The following is an 18,301-nucleotide window of genomic DNA, read 5'->3' as shown; positions in this document are numbered from 1 at the left end:
CCCACTGGAGAATACGAATGAGTTTATTTAGATTCTGAGGCTTTTATACTGGAGACCCTTTTTAAGTGCTTTAAGTTTATTGTCTTGTTTCTGCTTTTTTTTTCTGGAAGGAGGCTGATTATGTAATAGAAAAATTGTTTTTTTTTATTTTTTATTGTAGCCATGTTCCAGAAGCTACATCCTATTAGGCAGTTGCCATGTCCAAACAAAAGGATGGAAAGAGGGAAATAGGAAAATTGACAAGAGGAGGAATGGAAGGGTAAAGGCAAAATGTTCAGTTGAACCCACTGAAGGGATGGAGGCAACAAAGTCCATTGAATCCCGGCAGTAAATTCCAACCCCCCCATCACACTCACAAGGACTTGGGATTGGGGTTCATACCAAGGGTTGGAAGTTGATAGATCTGTCCTTACAGTTCAAACCATCGTGCCAAAAAATCATTTTTCATTTCTGATGAGTTGCATACTAAACTTCAGGCAATGAAAAAAAATGAGCCAAAAATGAACTCTTAATCTTCAAAACTAAGCGCGCTGTGATTTTTTGAAAAAATTATTTTTTCTGTTTCGGCGCGCTCTCCAAATCGGTGCCGGCATACAGGAGAGATTTTGATTTTTAGGGCTTCGGCGTAAGAGGGTTAATGGGCCCAATAACTGGTTAATGGGGCCTCTTTTAGGTATGTTATGGTGCCATAACACTATTATCAGCACCTTATGGTGCCGATAACTGAAACCTGGCTCGTTATGGTGCCATAAATCACCGATTTTATGGCGGTAGACAAGCCCCTTAAAACCGGACTGCCATTAACCGAGTCTGCTGATAACCGGGAACAGCCCGTATAATGATGATGTTGAAATGTGTTGAAAGTTTTCAGTTGTTGATAGATATTGGTAATAGTATAGTTTAGAGGGAAGATAAATGACACTGGGAGAAAAGTAATAAAACTTGAACTGAAACAATAAGTTATAATTTCCAACTTGGTGATTGAGACTTCTGAAGAGCTAAGGGGTCAAGTTAGATGCACCCACCCAGAGAAAATATTCATTAGTAAAACTAATATCCTTTTGAGTTGAATGGTATAAGAACATTTAGTTTCTGTTTTTGTTTCTACAGATAGGTCAATTATGAGTTGCTCTGAGTACCATCCTTTGTACTCCTATAATGGAGTACACAGTTAAATTATAGACAAAAATGACCCAGCATGAGAATATTCAGATGAGGGGTTTAACCCAGTTGGGAATGTATTTTTCATTTGGCTTACTATAGATTTATGTTTTCTCCTAATGCTTTTAGTGTTCTGTATTTAAGTATGTCATCTAATCAGACTCACTAAATTTTCAAATTTAGATCACGGCTAACAGTCAACGAGGAAGTATTTGTTTCCTTATCTTGTACAAGAGAGGAGATTTCCTTTATGTAATGAGCGAAGCCAAAGAGTCATCAGATGAGGAACCTTTGGAAGACTGCCCACTCAAGACTGAATACAAAGAAGGAAATAGTAACATAAAGCGATTTAGCAGGGATGACGCCAAAAATTTAATCATCAAAGTTGAAGTCAGTAGCAAAATCACTTTACCAAGATGGATCCCTTCAGATGGAACGATTATGATGTATGTTGCTGTAAAAGATGTCGTGATTTGGTATGGTAAGAATTTTAGCCTGTTTTTGGGCTTTTTTGCATTCATCCTATAGAATTATATATATATATATATATATATATATATATATATATATATATATAATATATATATTATATATATATATATATATATATATATATATATAATATATATATATATATATATATATATATATAATTTGTTTTCATTTTAGATGGAAAACAAATATGTATAGTATGGTAAAAAAAAGTGTTTGCATACAGTTTCCAAACAACTGTTTTCCTAATGGGGACAGGCCTTTAGAACACATTCTTGTAACACTCCTTCTTGGTTGTATACATCTGACATTCTCCAACTTGAACTTCAAATAAATTATTTTTTTAAAAAAGCCTTTACAAAGAGGCAAATTGCATTTCAGGTTACATTCATAAAGGACTGTCAGAATGCCATATCTCCATGTTGTATCATGAGCCTTCTCAAGATCAAAGAAAACAGTACATAATATGATGCTTCTTGATAGCAAAAGCTTCACATACTGATGATTCCATTCAAACCAACACATCAATAGTGGATTGCATACTTCGAAAGCCACACTGAACAGGTGACAGATATTTACCACATTCCAAGTATGATACCAAGCGTGTACACCATTTTTTTTTTTCATGTTCTTATATAGACATGATGTCAGTGCAGTGGAGTGATAATTCTGTGTCTTGAATGGATCATTCCTTGGTTTTACAAATGGCAGTATAATATTAACACCTCCCATAGTGTAGGGAAAATATGTTCTTGGACAATTCAGTTAATGAAGCTTAATATGGAAAATATGGTATTTTTGTAGTTATGCTTAATAATTGAATACATGTATTATATCATCCAGTCACTATACTTTGAGCTGAATAGGGTTTGTCTAATTTTGTTTACAACATTAGCAAAGTACATTTGCAATAACTATGAATCTGCTACATCACTATCACTGATCTTGATACTGCACTTATGTAACTGATTCAAACTCTCATAGTAAAAGGTTCATTGTATTGTTCATTCCTGAATGTATTAAAATAAATTTTGATCTCTTCCATTAGCCTTCTTTGAACTGAATAGGGTTTGTCATTAATTTTATTTGCAACATTAGCAAAATTCATTTGCCATAACTGGGGATCTGCTACTTAACTACCAGTGATCTTGATAACTGGCGGTTGACTAGAAGTAAATTTACTTGCTGTTTTTCTAAATCTCTTCTAAACTAAAGTTCAGTATCATGAGCATTGGGCACCTGTGATAGCATCATTGTTATTAAAATTTCAAATCCAGGAGCACCAGAAAAAGCACAATTCTGCAGCCTCTGAAGATTTAGGGGCACCATTCACAGCTGGTGCAGGCTTCAGTGAGGTACAAGCACCAAGTCTAGACAATAGTACAGCCTTCAAAGAGGCTGACACACTAGGTACAACTGGTGTAGCCTCTAGAGAGGCAAGAGTGCCCGCTGCATCTGGCACAGCCTCCGAAGAGGCAGGAGCATAAAAAATCTCTGGCGCAGGCTCTAAATAGGCAGGTGTGCCAGAAATCTCTGGTGCAGTCTCCAAAGAGGCAGGGGTGCCAGAATTTACTGGCACAGCTTCCAGAGAGGCAGGAGTACAGGTCACCACTGAGCTTCTACGTTTCCAAAGGAAACACCTCTGGTAACATTTATATTCTTCGGTTAGCAGCAATACTGGAAAAGGATATTCCTGGTCTACTTTACTGCTTTAATACTTTCCCTTTTATCCTCTAAATCTAGTCCATTCAGTTATCCTTATTGTCTGGATTTCTTTTTCTATAATTTACTCATCACAATTCCGTTAAGAAGATGGATGATTGCCTCCACTATGTATACATTTTGCTTATTTATTACATATGCCATTACATACACCATTCTCTGGTTCACTGCATTTAACATGTGTGGCAGGCTTGCTTTGTAGCGTCTGCCTACAAGACCCTAACATATGTCCATATTCTCGACAATAAAAACATCTATATTGCTTAACTTTAAAATGTAACCAGGCTGCTTTTATTACATTAGGTAACTGAGTAGAATTGAACATAATTATTAAATTTGGAAGTGGAACTAAGGCTCCATTATTCTTCATTCTTTAAATTCTAATCACACCTTGATCTTGTAATTCTTCTACAAGTTGCTCCTCTGAGTATGTCATTAGTTGGTGGGCAAATATTCCCTTTGAGTAATTCCACAGTATGTGCTGAGCATTCAACTTTAACTTCTCCAAGTTGCATTAATGCTTTTAGTTTTTCACTTTCATTTGCTGAAGTCAATTCAAATGTCAGTCTTCCTTGATCTTTAGATGACATCTTAAGTGCTAGGCCAAAACACTTCACAATGTCTTTGTACATATTGAAAATATTGCAATTAGATTAAATGTAAAATACTTAACATAGGAGGTTTCAAACATTCCTGGTCTTTTTTCACATACATTCATGGTCAGTTCCCCTTTGCATGGAGGAAATGGAGTAAAGGTTTCCCAGCCTTTTCCAAACATAGGTTGGCAGAGGAAGGTGCAGTGGTCTTCATCTCTGCCAAAACTTTATCATCAGAGGTCCCAGGGTTATTCAATTATTTATAGCTACTACTCATAAAGATTGAATAATTATTATAAAAGATTAAGTAAACCTGAAAATCTTTAAAAGATATCATCAGCCTTTCATGGAGTTTATTCTTCCACCAATGGCACCTACCCTACCCTACTTTACCCCATAGGAAATGGCACAACATAATCAGGGTGGCCCAAGTGTAAGGTAGACCCACTTGTTGGTACTGAGAGTATTTCAAGAATACAATCACCCCACTCTATTTATGAGTGCCAAGAGTCCTATCCCCAGAACCAGACCACTCCTGGAATCCATGGCCCATCCCAGTAGAATAGTTCCGTCCTTGAGCTATCACATGTTTCTCAGATATAAACATTATCAGGAAGTTGATTATCTTACCACAGTTCCAACTATATTTTAACTGTAGATAAAAACTCAATCCCAGCTATGATAACATTTAATACTCATCAAGGCCAATAAACTTTACCACAAGTGGAAAATTCCACAAAACGTAAGCCAAACTAATACTATAAAACGATATTTAGGGCTCTTGGACTCAAACCAGGGAACAAATTAAAGGGTTCAAGTGTCCCCTGACACGTTGAGGGGGTGTATGTACGATAGAAGCTGCAAGATTGGGCAACCACTCATGTTCTTTGTATGCTTTCCTTGTATTGTTGGCAAAGGATGCATCATACATGTCACTGTGATTTTTTTTAATGGTTGACTGACACATCTTTCTCTAATTGGGTACATACAGAAAATATCAATGTATTCAGTAACAAAGACTCTTGTCCCTCTTTGTACATTTGTGGGTGGTCAGTCACTTGTTTGAGATGTGTGCTGGTGTTTGCAATATGCAATGCTGTACCCTGAACATGTGGCTTTTGTTGCAGTGCTTGCAGCATTGCAGGAGCTCTTGGTTGTGTGTGGAAATTACCTTTGTTGATGTGCCAAGTTCATCTAGTGTGGAATCTGATATACCTTTGCCACCTCTCAATGACCAATACCCTTTAGGCATCAAGGAGGTTCAGGACCTTGAGGATACTGGGGGGAGTGGGGGGAGGAAGAGGAGTTGAGAACCTCCTCACAAGTTTTCAAAAGTCAGGTCAATGTATGCAATTTTGGCACCATACAAAGGTAAGTCAGAGAGAAATAGTTGTTTGATTTTTAAGTCTGTTATTATTTAAATCTGTTTATTTTTATATTTAAGCAAACTAGGAAAAAGAGTGATACCTGTTTACAGTAGCATTAGGTACAAGGGAAAAAAAGAGGGTTTGCTTTATTTTTTGCAATCTGTTATACAATAGTGCATATTTTAGGGCTGTTGCCTTGTATAATAAGGCGCCCTATGAGGTAATGTTAGACTTTGGATAATCTAACGCTAAGTCGGTTGGTATTGCACTTCCATATTCATTGGAGTGTCTTGGGATTTGTAGATCACTTACGAAGTCGGTATTATCTTCTTTGGTTAGGACGATTCGGCAATGATGTGAGGTTCTTGTAGAAAACACAAAGTATAAAAATATATATATTCTTCTGAGTTTACATGGTGAAGATCAGGTATGATTGTACAAGTCTTCTAATGACGATAGCTTGATTGCTTCTGCCAATGATGATGGCTAATTCTATTATCTCTACATGATAAAGCTTAGGTAAAGAGATATAGGTCTGCCAATGATGATGGCTAACTCTATTCTGCTCTGTCTACCATCTCGGTTACAAGTCATAAAGGAACAGACAGTAGCTCGAACATATGAACATACATACAAAATGAGACACTACTGATCACGTAGGACATTTGAATTATAGGTCGCGGTAGTTGTCTCAAGCAGGGAGCTTGGACTAATGTTTCCAAACAAATGAATGACTACAGGTGACAGCATGTTATCTTAGCCTACTTTTATTGTATACGTCATCTTTAGCTTCTCTAGTCTGATCACATTCCTGCAAGCAATCTGGTTGACCTCTTTAGTTTTAGTCTTTTATATATATGGACTAATATTCCATACTTTTATTATGTAAACACTTACATAAAAGCTCGGTCAGCTACCAAACCAACTACTGAATATTCTCAAACTTGACTTGCATTTGACTTATAGGAGTGTGGGATACAGACACTATGTAATATATATATATATAGATATATATATATATATATATATATATATATATATATATATATATGTAGAAAATATTTATAAGTAAAAAAAAATTCATGGTGTACACAAATACAGATTCAAGTAATAAGATATAAAACAATGATATTGGTAAATAATAGTGATCACGTGATATATACTGATACAGTTTTTCACTTCATCTCATTAAGATACATATGCTACAGAAAATACTAATGTACTCTGGTAACATGATAAAAATCATATTTTAACTGATAAAAATTTCATATATGAATTGATAAAATTATTAATGTTTATGCTGATTGATTCGTTGATTTTTATGCTAACTGTTATATGTCTGCAGTTATTGGTAAGATAAAAGGTAACAGATTGATTATAGGCTACCTGATTTATTTATACATATGTATATGGATTCATATAATTATGATTAATATATGTGCACTTTAAATAGATTCCTATTGCGTACACGCAAAGATATATTTCGATTCTGTTATTTATGAACATTTACATATAGATTCTTAGTGCGTACACACACAAAAATATATTTCGATTCTGTTATTTATGATCATTTATATATAGGATACATGATACTTTATATATATATAATACATGACCGAGGTTATATTACTACACATTTAACTAGCGTTCGAACAACTTTTCGTCCATTACACAGTTCCAAACAACCACCTATAGCCAAATGAAAGGGCCAATTCCAGATGGTTAAAACAAGAGGAAAATTTGCCTGGGCGGGGTCCAACGTTCTATTTTGCGCTCATACTTGTTCTCTGCATCCTAAGCCACATGAATATGTTCGCGATGAATAAAATCACCCCCAGCATGAGTCCTTCGCCAGCAAAGTAGAGTTGAATATCCTTCTGGTCGTAATTGTCGGAAGTATGTCCCTTTTGTAGTCGATTTCCGACAGCCGCCGGAGCATTCCGCATTAAAACGAGATTAACGACGGGATACGGGTGTCGGTCGAAGAAGTCCATGATGGTGCTTATTCCTTTCACATTGTATGCGGTTGTTACTCGACTGCCGTCGTCCGCAGCGACGAACGATTTTTTGAAGTTGCGATGTGAAACTCTCGTACTGCAGGATACTGTAACCAGGTTCCATTAATCAGCCTGCAAGTGAAATTATACTTGTCATGAGGGCAAAGTAAATTCAGACAACATCCAAATACAGGGGGGGAGAGAGCCATCTAGAACCAGACTTAACCCACATGAATTCGCTGATATTTGTGGAATTCAAAAGAGTCAGCTGTACAAACTTTTTTATCCATGGCATTAACAATGAGTGAACCTATCCAGATCTATGATGACTTGTAAAAATATCCATAATTATAAAAAATAAACAGATATCAATACGAATCCCAAAGAAAATTCGATATTACTGGTAGTAAGTTACTAGACAAAGAAGTGGAAAACAGAGCTATTTGTAATATTGCCAGGCAACAAGAGTCAAAGAGCATATTAATCATGATTCTGTATTTCTCAATGCTAACTGAAATTAAGTTGTGATAAAATCTGATCCTATGTGCCCCTAACAAATGTTTCATATTCAATTTTCTCGTGCATCCTTTGAGGTTAATTTTAAAAACTTTATTAATAGGCTAGAGATGCAACGAAAGAACCCACTATGTAACTAATTTCTATATAAACTGGGTTTTTTCAAGAAAATGTGACATTTTCCCATGAATGTGATTTACTTGAATTGTCATAGGCTAATGTTGCAAGTAAATTTTTCATATACATGTCTTGATACTTCTAAATGTCCGTTTACCAATGTCATAAGCTAAATTCTTGCCTCTAATTGTCTATGAGGTTCAGAAAAAATTAATCCATTTTGATGTTATAGAAATTCTATTTGCTTATTTTGTTCATTAATTTTAAAATGATTGCAAGTCCTTAACTAAAATTGCATTGTGCATACGGATAGACACTTGTACCTAACGTCTGCCTTGCCCATGAGAAGTTCGGGCTAAGCATTCCTCTCTCCAGCAACCTGCTTTGCAAGCACGAGATGACACACACAGATGAAGCCTATGCAAGCAGATTATTGAGGTTAAACAGAACAATGATGAATCGGCAATGATGACGTCGTCACTTGGCAGGAGATTGCTCTCAGCCAGCTAAGAGTTATGTGACTTGCTGTAATTAAAAACGACTTTAGTATTTTCAAATGATATTTTTTTGTTTTAATTCTCCACCCACATGAGAAGAATGTCTGAAAAAAAAACAGTACCAACATTGAACAATATATTAGTTTCATGTTTGGAAATCTGCATGATTGTAAATAAATGTAATTATGTTAAATTAAATATTCCTTATTCAAACTAAAGAAAAAGGTTTCCATACAAATTCTATATTTATTATTAGCCCTGTATAAGATTCATATAGGATTATTCCATAGATATACATTTTCACTTCTAGACTTCCTGACTTTAAAATCTATTTTATTTTATTTTATTTTATTTTATTTATTTATTTATTATTATTATTATTATAAATCATCGGGACAGACAATATGTCAGTAGGTTTTGATATGTGTTTGAACTTTTAGCTTATTTGTCATTACTAAAGCGTTAAGTTAGAGTTCAAATCTTTACGTATATATATTTGGATATTTAATTAACCTATGGTTACGTTTTGCTTATTGATTTTATCGTGATTCCTTTTTTATTATAATTTGTAACCCTTCCGACTTCTTACGGAGTGTATTATATCGACTCCACTTGTATCCATATTTATTTTATTTTTTTATATTTATTTATATATTTTTTTATATATATTTGATAAATTAATGGTTGGCTTGAATATGTGGAAAAGTGTTCTAGTGGCGTACCGTATAAGGCTACTTGTGCTATCATTTCTACAGATACAAGATATGAATGATAAAGGGATTTAAAACCGTGAGAACCGCTATAATCCAGTTCGGATCCAATATCACGAATGTAACTCGTAAGACATTGACACTTTTTTATTTATCCGTTATTCTACCAAACTGATTGACTCTGGGTGATAAAATATGGTATTGGTTTCCATAATGGAAAGGAATTCACAGGAGATTATTGATTTACACCACCCGAGTCAGATTATCATGTGTTGAATTCCATGTTTACTGATTTAGCACTCATAAATATTCCTAGCGCACTCAATTGCGGTGTTTGTTTTTAGTGCTATTAATTCTATATAAGGAACTATTAACACTAAGAGGTGTTTATTTCCTCTGTCAGACTCGTAATTCTGTTAATAATTCTACGTATATTCTTTCAAGGACTGATTTGGCACGTGATAGGCCCTTAAACTGACAGGTGACTTAGTGTGTCCCGTGTTTTCATGACACGTGTTACAATTAGTTATGTGCTGGTTTTTTGGCATTGTAGGCCAGTAAAATAGTGATTTGGCTTTCTGTGACATAATAGAGAACCCTGGATGACGGAATGCAACCAGTTTAGGACGATTGGTATGAAGGAGATTATTACTACTACCTGGTCGTTAGTCACCTGCTGTGTTCTTCGGGTTTTCCTCGTCACGGACCTACATATAATATTACATTTGATTACATAATTCTGATACACATACTTTAAATATACTTTTGCTTTAGGGTTTCTGCTCGAAGTGTTTATTGTTTTGCTTAGCTGCAGACCCTTGTTTCCGTTCGAAGTGTTTATTGTTTTGCTTAGCTGCTGGCCCTTGTTTTGTTCGAAGTGTTTATTGTTTTGCTTATCGCTGTTGACTCTTGCTTTGTTCAGTTTGTAACAGTTCGGCGCTCCAACCCAGATATTCAATGCTTATCTCTTCGGTTAAGGAATTTTCTTGTTTAGATACGGTTTTAACAATAGGCACGGATGTTTCTATATATATATATATTTTTTTTCAATTAATGGTTCCTTGCAGTATGGTGCGGGATAATGCGTCAGCTATGATAATTGCTTTCCCAGGTAGATATCTTATCTTGGCTCCAAAGACCTGAATGATCATTTGTCACCGAGTTCCTTTTGGACTGTGATTAAAGCCTTTGAAAAACTCAGTAAAGGACTCATGTTCAGTAAGGACTTTATCAGGATAGCCATAGATTATGAACTTAAAATGTACTAGTGAGTTAACGATACCTAGCCCTTCCTTGCCTATTACTGTATATTTACTTTCAGAGGGCTTTAGTTTACGTGAATAAAAAGCTAAAGGAAAGAACTGTTTATCATATTACTGAAGTAGTACCCCTCTTACCCCTTGGTCTGAGGCGTCTGTTGCAATAAAAAAAAGAGAGAGAAAAAAAAAATTCCTTATTTAAATCAGGGATTTTTAAGTTAGGTGAGCTGCATTATTCCGCTTTTAAGATATCGAACGCCTGTTGTTGCTTTTTAGACCATAATAAATCTACGCCCTTCTTCGTAAGATCTGTTAAAGGAGCTGCTATGATTGAAGAGTTACATATTTGCATACGATTATAATACCCACTACAGCGCAAAAGTGCTGTATCCCCCTTTTACGTTAATAGGTACCGGAAGTTATGAATAGCCGACACCTTTCCATGGACTACTTTAAGACCTTGACTAGACACATAAAACCTAGATAAACATGTTCGGTTTTTAAAAACTCACATTTAGATATTTTACTCTGAGATTATTTGTCTTTGTCTCTGTAGCACTAGCTCTACTTTATGTGAATGTACTTCTAAGGTATTAGAAAAGATTACAAGACCAACCAATAGGCATGTAGGTATCCCCTAAAAGTCTCCAAACTATATTGTAATTGGGGTGCAACGTAAGCCGGAGGCATACGTAAAAATTGATAATGTCCCCTGAGTGTGCTGAAAACGGTGTATGATGTACAATCACTTAGGTAATGGTATCTGGTAAAAGCTTTTAAGTAAGTCCAAGCTGGTGAAAAATTTATTCTAACCTAACAGAGATAAGATGTCGTCGGTACATGGCACTGGAAACTATCGGGAGTTGTTTCCTTGTTTAAGCGACAGAAATCTACGCAGATACGCCAAGTCCGATCTTTTATGGCATGACTTTTGAGGGAAAAATTATATGGGCTTATTTGATTTCCTAATGGCTCCTATTACTAACATTTCTGGGCTCAGTTTGTGTCGCCCTGTGAAATAATCCTTAAGTTCATTATTTCTAAGGTAAATAACCTAATAAATACCAAAGAAAAAATAAATTCAAGTATAACTGACTCGCTCACTCTATAAAAGAAGTGTCGGTATGGTAACAGGGGCAAGTGAGACCACTACCACGAGCCTCTTGCCATTTAGAACTTCCCACATCAAAATCCCCCACCTGAGAGAGCCGATCCAAAGATGAATACGTCTGCTACTACTACCAATACCCAGCAGCGCCTCTAGTGGTCATCCTTTTCTATTAGCTCGTTTGCGACGCACATGAAATTTTTCCTCTGTGTTGTTCTCGTTCTCTTGGATTTATTATTCATCATGGAACGTTCAGCTATTGCCGCAGCTAAGTTAAGTACCCAAAAGTTTTAGATTTTGTATTTTTGTCTTCCAGGGACCAGTAATTTCCATTTTTTAGGTTTTATACGGTCACCCGGTTGACTCGTGGTGGTCATGGGCCCGCCTCGTGTTTGCTAAGATTTCCCAGTCCTCCATACTGGGACATCTTTTCTTTTCCTTTCATGGGTTCTTATCACGTGTTACTCTATTTATTTGCATCGTATTATAGGATTTAGGAATTCACAGCCCATACCTTTTGATATCTCTTTGGTTTAGGTATTTAGGGCTACATTGTTTTTTCCCTAGTCCAGCATCCCGGCTTTTGCTCTTCATCGGCTACGGCTGGCTTCGAGTAGTCGACTGTTCTTCGGAACGGTTCGTCTTCTCCTGGACTTCTTTCTCTCTCACTCGTGTGTTCCTTCCATCCTTTTACGATGTGTGTGTTTATTTATTAATGATTATTATCTAGTGTTTATTTTATTTCTGTGTTAGGCTAGCTGTTAGGGCGTCCAGTACCTCGGCAGTTCTATTACTTTTACTTGTTCATTCACCCTTGGTACAGTTGGGTTCATGTGGTCACTTGTCTAGTGGTTGTGCTGTGTATCACCTCTTGGTCCACCTTTGATCACGTGTTCCTCTGAGCGCCCTACCCAGTTCCCTTCCCCCCCTCCCGCACGGTAAGGGGGGGGGGGTCTGGACGGGCTCACGACGGTCGTCATGACAACCGCGTGAGCGCCTCCCTCCCTCTCTCTCTCTCGAGGGGGCTCCTGGGAGGTCCGGGGGACATCCTGGGAGGACGGACCACTTATTAGCTGGAGACTGGGGGACCACTTATTCGCCTCGGGCTCTGGGGAGCTCCGGCGTGGAAGGGGGTTGGGGTTGGCCACCCCTCCCTCCGGCCGCTTCGGTCCTCTCCGGCGTGTCCCGCTCGCTCTTCCTCCCCCTCCCCCCCTTCACTCTATCCCACCACCAACGGACGGAGCCCCTGCTCACTAGCCGGGGGCCCCTTCGGTTGTTGGGGGTAAAGAGCTGGCTCTGCCAGCCACCGGAGTGGGATTTACCCAGTGGTCCTAGAAGCTTGCCTACTACTACCTTCTTTCCGCTACCAGAGGGGCGCTTGCTTCCTTACCCGGGCACTCCTCTAGTAGTCGGAAGGGAGGCATGTCTTACTCCCTGTATGGAGTATACATGCTCCTTTTGTATCTTTGTTAGTTTAATCTTGACAACCTCCTCCGTTCTCCGTCGTGGTTCTTCTCTCTATCCTCGCTAGGGTTGTATTATCCTTCTGGTTGATTCTTTTCTCTGTCCCCGGTGTACACCGGAGACTCCAACCAGAACACCCTAGCTCCCACACGTATTTCGGTGGAGGACTAGTTTTAAAATAACTTATATGCTCCGACATGCAACGGAGTACGTATATAGACTGTAAGTGTGTAACACCGATACTCATGTATCTTTCCACTTACAGGCTACCAACTGCCAGGAACCGGGCTGTAATGCGGTTCTTCAGGACCCCTGTGGCCACGAGGTGTGCAGCACCCACGCCCCGTGCGCCACCATCCATGGCGACCTGATCAGCTGGCACCACGAGGCATGCACCATATGTTATGACCTCGTGAGTCAGTTTTTGGACGGAGTAAGTAGATATCTAGATAGTTACTTCCTCCATCATATATGTTCAATATATTTTAGTTTTAAGTCTTTCTTATAAGCTTCGTTCTTAACCTAGAGCTCCGCCATAAAGGACTTCATTGGTCCTCCCTTTCAGGCTGCTGCTGTGAAGGAGGTCGCCCTAGCGACCCTGAAAGCATGGGTGGGCAGCTTCGGCAGGAACGCCGCCAAAGGACAGCCCTACATTCTGGACAAGAAGTTGGCTGTCCAGATCTTCCCCGGAGGGAAAGCAACGGGTTACGTAGACCCCGCCACAGCAGCCCCAGCGATAGCCTCGATCCAACGGCAGGTGCAGCAAGCCTTCGTCAGCGTGTCGGGCCAGGAAATCGTGCCGGACGTCGCCACCCTAGATATAAACGTAGAGCCAATGATGGTAGGTGCGGAGGACTTGTTAGTCGAGGTAGGTGCTTCGGGCGCTCAAGGGCTTCCCTTGGGCGCACCTGGATCTTCTTCCCCTGTTCCTTCCTCCTCCTCTTTCCAAGGCTTTACGGGATCTGAGATCCCTACTCCTACGCCTGCTGTTTCTATGCCCCCTAAGGTAAAGGGACACAGAGAACAGAAGACCCTCCAGAAGACGACACCCAAAAAGACGTCGTCTTCCTCCTCACGCAAGTCTTCGGCTTCCTACTCCGGAGCAGTGAAGGGTAAATCTGAACCTTCACACTCGAGAGGGTCTAGAAGCAAAGCTTCTAAGGAGAAGGTCCGCGCTCCAGCCGAGCCAGCACCCTCCCCTGTTTCTGCCGGAACTCCCCCGGTGACTCCTGCCAGGATCACGGCATCTAGTGCCTTTGACCCCGCTACCTTTTCGGCAGGAGTTCTACAACAAGTAGGAGAAATGGTTGGATCGCTTGGTACGAGATTTGAGCAAATGTTTGCTCAACTCTCCGATAGCATCAACCAATCAGGTCAGTCCATCCAGGACCTCTCTAATCGTGTACTGGATCACGATAACCGCTTTGCTGGCCTGAACCAGGCTCCTCAGGCCAACTTCCCAGTGGTCCCAGTGGTAGGTTCTGGTCTGGCCCAGTTACCTGCTTACAACTTTCTACCAGCATTTTCTATGAACAATCCTTGGAGGGTAGCAGCCTATGCTCCCTTCAAGGATGGTATGATCTCGATACCGGAGTGTGGAACAAGAAGGATCAAGGACTTTGAGTTCTACCCTGCCGGATTGACCCAACCTTTTATGGGATATGCGAGACTAACAGAGACAGCTCTCAATAGGGACGACAAGATCCCTAGGGAGACTGTCCTGTATAGTAGGGACCACGCCCAGAGGGAGTGGGTTCACTGTCTGGAGGATTGGGATTGCTCCAATACCAGACTCCAGGCCTTCAAGAGTCCCTTCACCATTTTTGCCACAGAGGAGGAGGCTTCACTCCCCTTTACAACAAAGATGGTAGAGACGACCCTTCAAGCAGCTATGAAGGATGAACCCATCCCACAGCTCAGGGAAGCAGAGCCCACATCTCCCCTCTTCCCTGCGTTTGGAGAATTATGGGAAAACCTACCGGCTACTTTCACGGTAGGAAAGCTGAAACCGGACTGTGCCATGGAACAGTTTGGTGAGAAGCTACCTAGACTGCCTGATAGCCTCATTCAGGCAGAATTCGACTCGAGGACTAGGCTAGGGAGATCACTCAACTCTCTAGTCATAACTGAGATGGCTGCTCTCTCGTATGGTACGGAGCCTCTTTTTAAGATCTTGGCTAAGTCACAGCTACAGACGGTGCAAGCAGATGCTTATGACTTTTTTGTGGCCAGAAGGAACTGCCGTAAGCATGTGTTGCAAGAGGCTACCATTCGTCATGAGCCAAACAGACTTCTCGCTTCCAACATATGGGGCGCGGACCTGTTCCCAGAGTCTTCTGTAAATGAGGTGCACCACGAAGCTTCAAGGTTTAACCAAAGCCTTAGAGCTCGGTGGGGTATCTCAGCCAAGAGGAAGCAGGAGAACCCTCCCTCTTCTGGTAAGAAACTTAAGAAGACTAAGAGGTTCCAACCATACCAGAAGCACCAGCAGCAGCAGCATTTTGTCCAGACCGTTCCAGTCACCCAACCGGGTCAGCCTTCGACGTCAAAAGGACAGAGCCAACCCATCCTCTTGCTATCCCCCCAGAACCAACCTTCGACCTCCTATACCGTCTCCCCAGCTTTCAATCCCTTGTTTGAAAGCCAGGCTTTCCCAACCTTCAATAGGTTCGCAAGGGGAAGCAGGGCGAGAGGTAACTTTCGCCAGCGAGGTTCGGGAAGAGCTACCAACAGAGGTAAGCACTTCCGAGGGGGACGTGGAGGCCATCCCACACAGCAGCAGTGAGGCTCCCCAGGTAGGAGGGAGGCTGTTCCTCTTCCGTCACAGGTGGGGGTTCAGCAAATGGGCACAGAGCATCGTGTCCAAAGGACTAGGTTGGAGTTGGATCAAAGATCCTCCACCAACCAAATCATTTCTTCAACTACCATCAAAGGAATTGGCAGATTATGCAGAGGAGCTCCTTCAGAAAGGAGTTGTGTAGAGAGTCAAGCATCTAAAATTTCAAGGGCGCTTGTTCAGCGTGCCAAAGAGATGCTCTTCAAAAAGAAGAATAATCTTAGACTTGTCCCAGCTAAACTTTTTCATTCGTTGCGACAAGTTCAAAATGCTGACCATCTCGCAGGTACGGACCTTACTTCCCCGTGGGGCCGTCACCACCTCTATCGATCTTACAGACGCACACTATCATATCCCTATCGCGAGACACTTTCGCCCATACCTAGGTTTCAAGCTAGGAGACCAGGCATTCTCTTTCAAAGTGATGCCCTTCGGACTGAATGAAGCCCCCAGGGTATTCACGAAATTAGCGGAAGTAGTAGTTCAACAACTGAGATCACAAGGGATAATGGTAGTAGCGTACCTCGACGATTGGCTGATTTGGGCACCAACCGTCGAGGAATGCCGCAGAGCCACAGACAAGGTAATTCAATTCCTGGAACATCTGGGGTTCCAAATAAACAAAACAAAATCCAGATTCACTCCGGAGACTCGTTTTCAGTGGCTAGGCATCCAATGGGACTTATCCTCTCACAATCTGTCAATTCCAGTGGTCAAGAGAAAAGAAATAGCCAAGTCAGGGAGGCAATTCCTCAACAACAAGCAAGCTTCAAGGAGAAACCAGGAAAGAATCCTAGGTTCCCTCCAGTTTGCCTCAGTGATGGACGTCCTTCTGAAGGCAAGGTTAAAAGATATAAATCGAGTTTGGCGCTCAAGAGCAAATGTCAAATCTCGAGACAAGTTGTCAGTGATTCTGCAAATCCTTTGCAACCAACTTCGTCCATGGGCGAAGGTAAAGAATCTGTCCAAGTCAGTTCCCCTTCAATATCCTCCTCCGGCGTTAACTATTCACACAGACGCCTCCCTAACCGGTTGGGGAGGATACTCTCAGTTCAAAAAAGTCCAGGGAACTTGGTCTACTCAGTTCCGCCAGCTCCACATAAACGTTCTGGAAGCAATGGCAGTATTTCTTACCCTAAAGAAGCTCCTTCCTCCAAAGAAATCTCATCTAAAGCTGGTTTTGGACAGCGCAGTAGTAGTACACTGCATCAACAGAGGGGGATCCAAATCCAAACATGTGAACCATGTCATGATAGCCATTTTCTCCTTAGCGAACAGGTACAAATGGCATCTATCATCCACCCATTTAGCAGGGGTAAGAAATGTGATAGCGGACGCCTTGTCCCGATGAGTTCCTCTGGAATCGGAGTGGTCTCTGGACAACAAGTCGTTCCAGTGGATACGCCAGAGTGTTCCAGGTCTCCAAGTAGATCTATTCGCCTCACAAGCAAACCACAAGCTCCCTTGCTATGTGGCCCCCAACCTGGACCCTCTGGCCTATGCCACGGACGCCTTGTCCATAGACTGGAATCAGTGGAGAAGGATTTACATCTTTCCTCCAGTGAATCTTCTCTTGAAAGTTCTGAACAAACTCAGGACTTTCAAGGGACAAGTAGCTCTTGTAGCTCCGGATTGGCCAAAGAGCAACTGGTACCCCTTACTACTGGAATTGGGTCTCCGACCTCGACGGATTCCCAATCCCAAACTGTCCCAATCAGTACAAATGAGGACTGTGTTCGCTTCCTCATGAATTCTCAAGACCCTAACTTTATGGACTTCATGAAGTTTGCGGCTAAAAACGATGCAGATATTGATCCCCAGAATATCCTCTTCCTAGAATCAGATAAGAGGGAATCAACTCTGAGGCAGTATGATTCTGCTGTCAAAAAGTTAGCATCTTTCCTGAGGGAAACAAACACTACAACCATGACTGTAAACTTAGCTATATCCTTCTTCAGGTCCTTATTTAGAAAGGTTTAGCAGCTAGCACTATTACCACTAATAAATCAGCTTTGAAGAAAATCTTTCAGTTGGGTTTTCAAATAGACTTAACAGAATCTTACTTTACGTCTATTCCCAAAGCCTGTGCTAGACTTAGACCTTCTGAGAGACCTACGTCAGTTTCATGGTTTTTAAATGACGTCCTCAAACTAGCTTCGGACACTGACAACTCTTCTTGCACATTTATAATGTTACTTAGAAAGATGCTATTTTTACTAAGCTTGCCTCAGGGCCAGAATCTCAGAACTGTCGGCTCTATCCAGAGATACGGGACATGTGGAATTTCTCCCTTCAGGAGAAGTTTTGCTTTCCCCTGATCGCAGTTTTTTAGCTAAAAATGAGGATCCTTTAGCAAGGTGGGCACCTTGGAAAGTCATTCCTCTTACCCAAGATCCCTCTCTCTGTCCAGTAATGACCTTAAGAGCCTTTCTGTCTCGGACATCCTCTAGATCCTCAGG

The 18,301-nt window shown here is 40.6% G+C and overlaps 1 protein-coding gene across 1 annotated transcript in view; it reads left to right on the top strand.

The window, feature by feature from the left end:
• LOC135216180 (uncharacterized) overlaps positions 1 to 18,301 on the top strand; it is a 535,405-nt gene that overhangs the window by 370,940 nt on the left and 146,164 nt on the right. The window contains exon 10 of the mRNA XM_064251313.1: positions 1,345 to 1,642. Within this exon, the coding sequence (XP_064107383.1) occupies positions 1,345 to 1,642 (298 nt within the window). The remainder of the gene's footprint in view (positions 1 to 1,344; positions 1,643 to 18,301) is intronic.

The sequence above is a fragment of the Macrobrachium nipponense genome, chromosome 6, assembly GCF_015104395.2.
Source record: "Macrobrachium nipponense isolate FS-2020 chromosome 6, ASM1510439v2, whole genome shotgun sequence".
Taxonomy (NCBI): domain Eukaryota; kingdom Metazoa; phylum Arthropoda; class Malacostraca; order Decapoda; family Palaemonidae; genus Macrobrachium; species Macrobrachium nipponense.
This window is presented reverse-complemented; position numbering and strand designations above follow the sequence as displayed.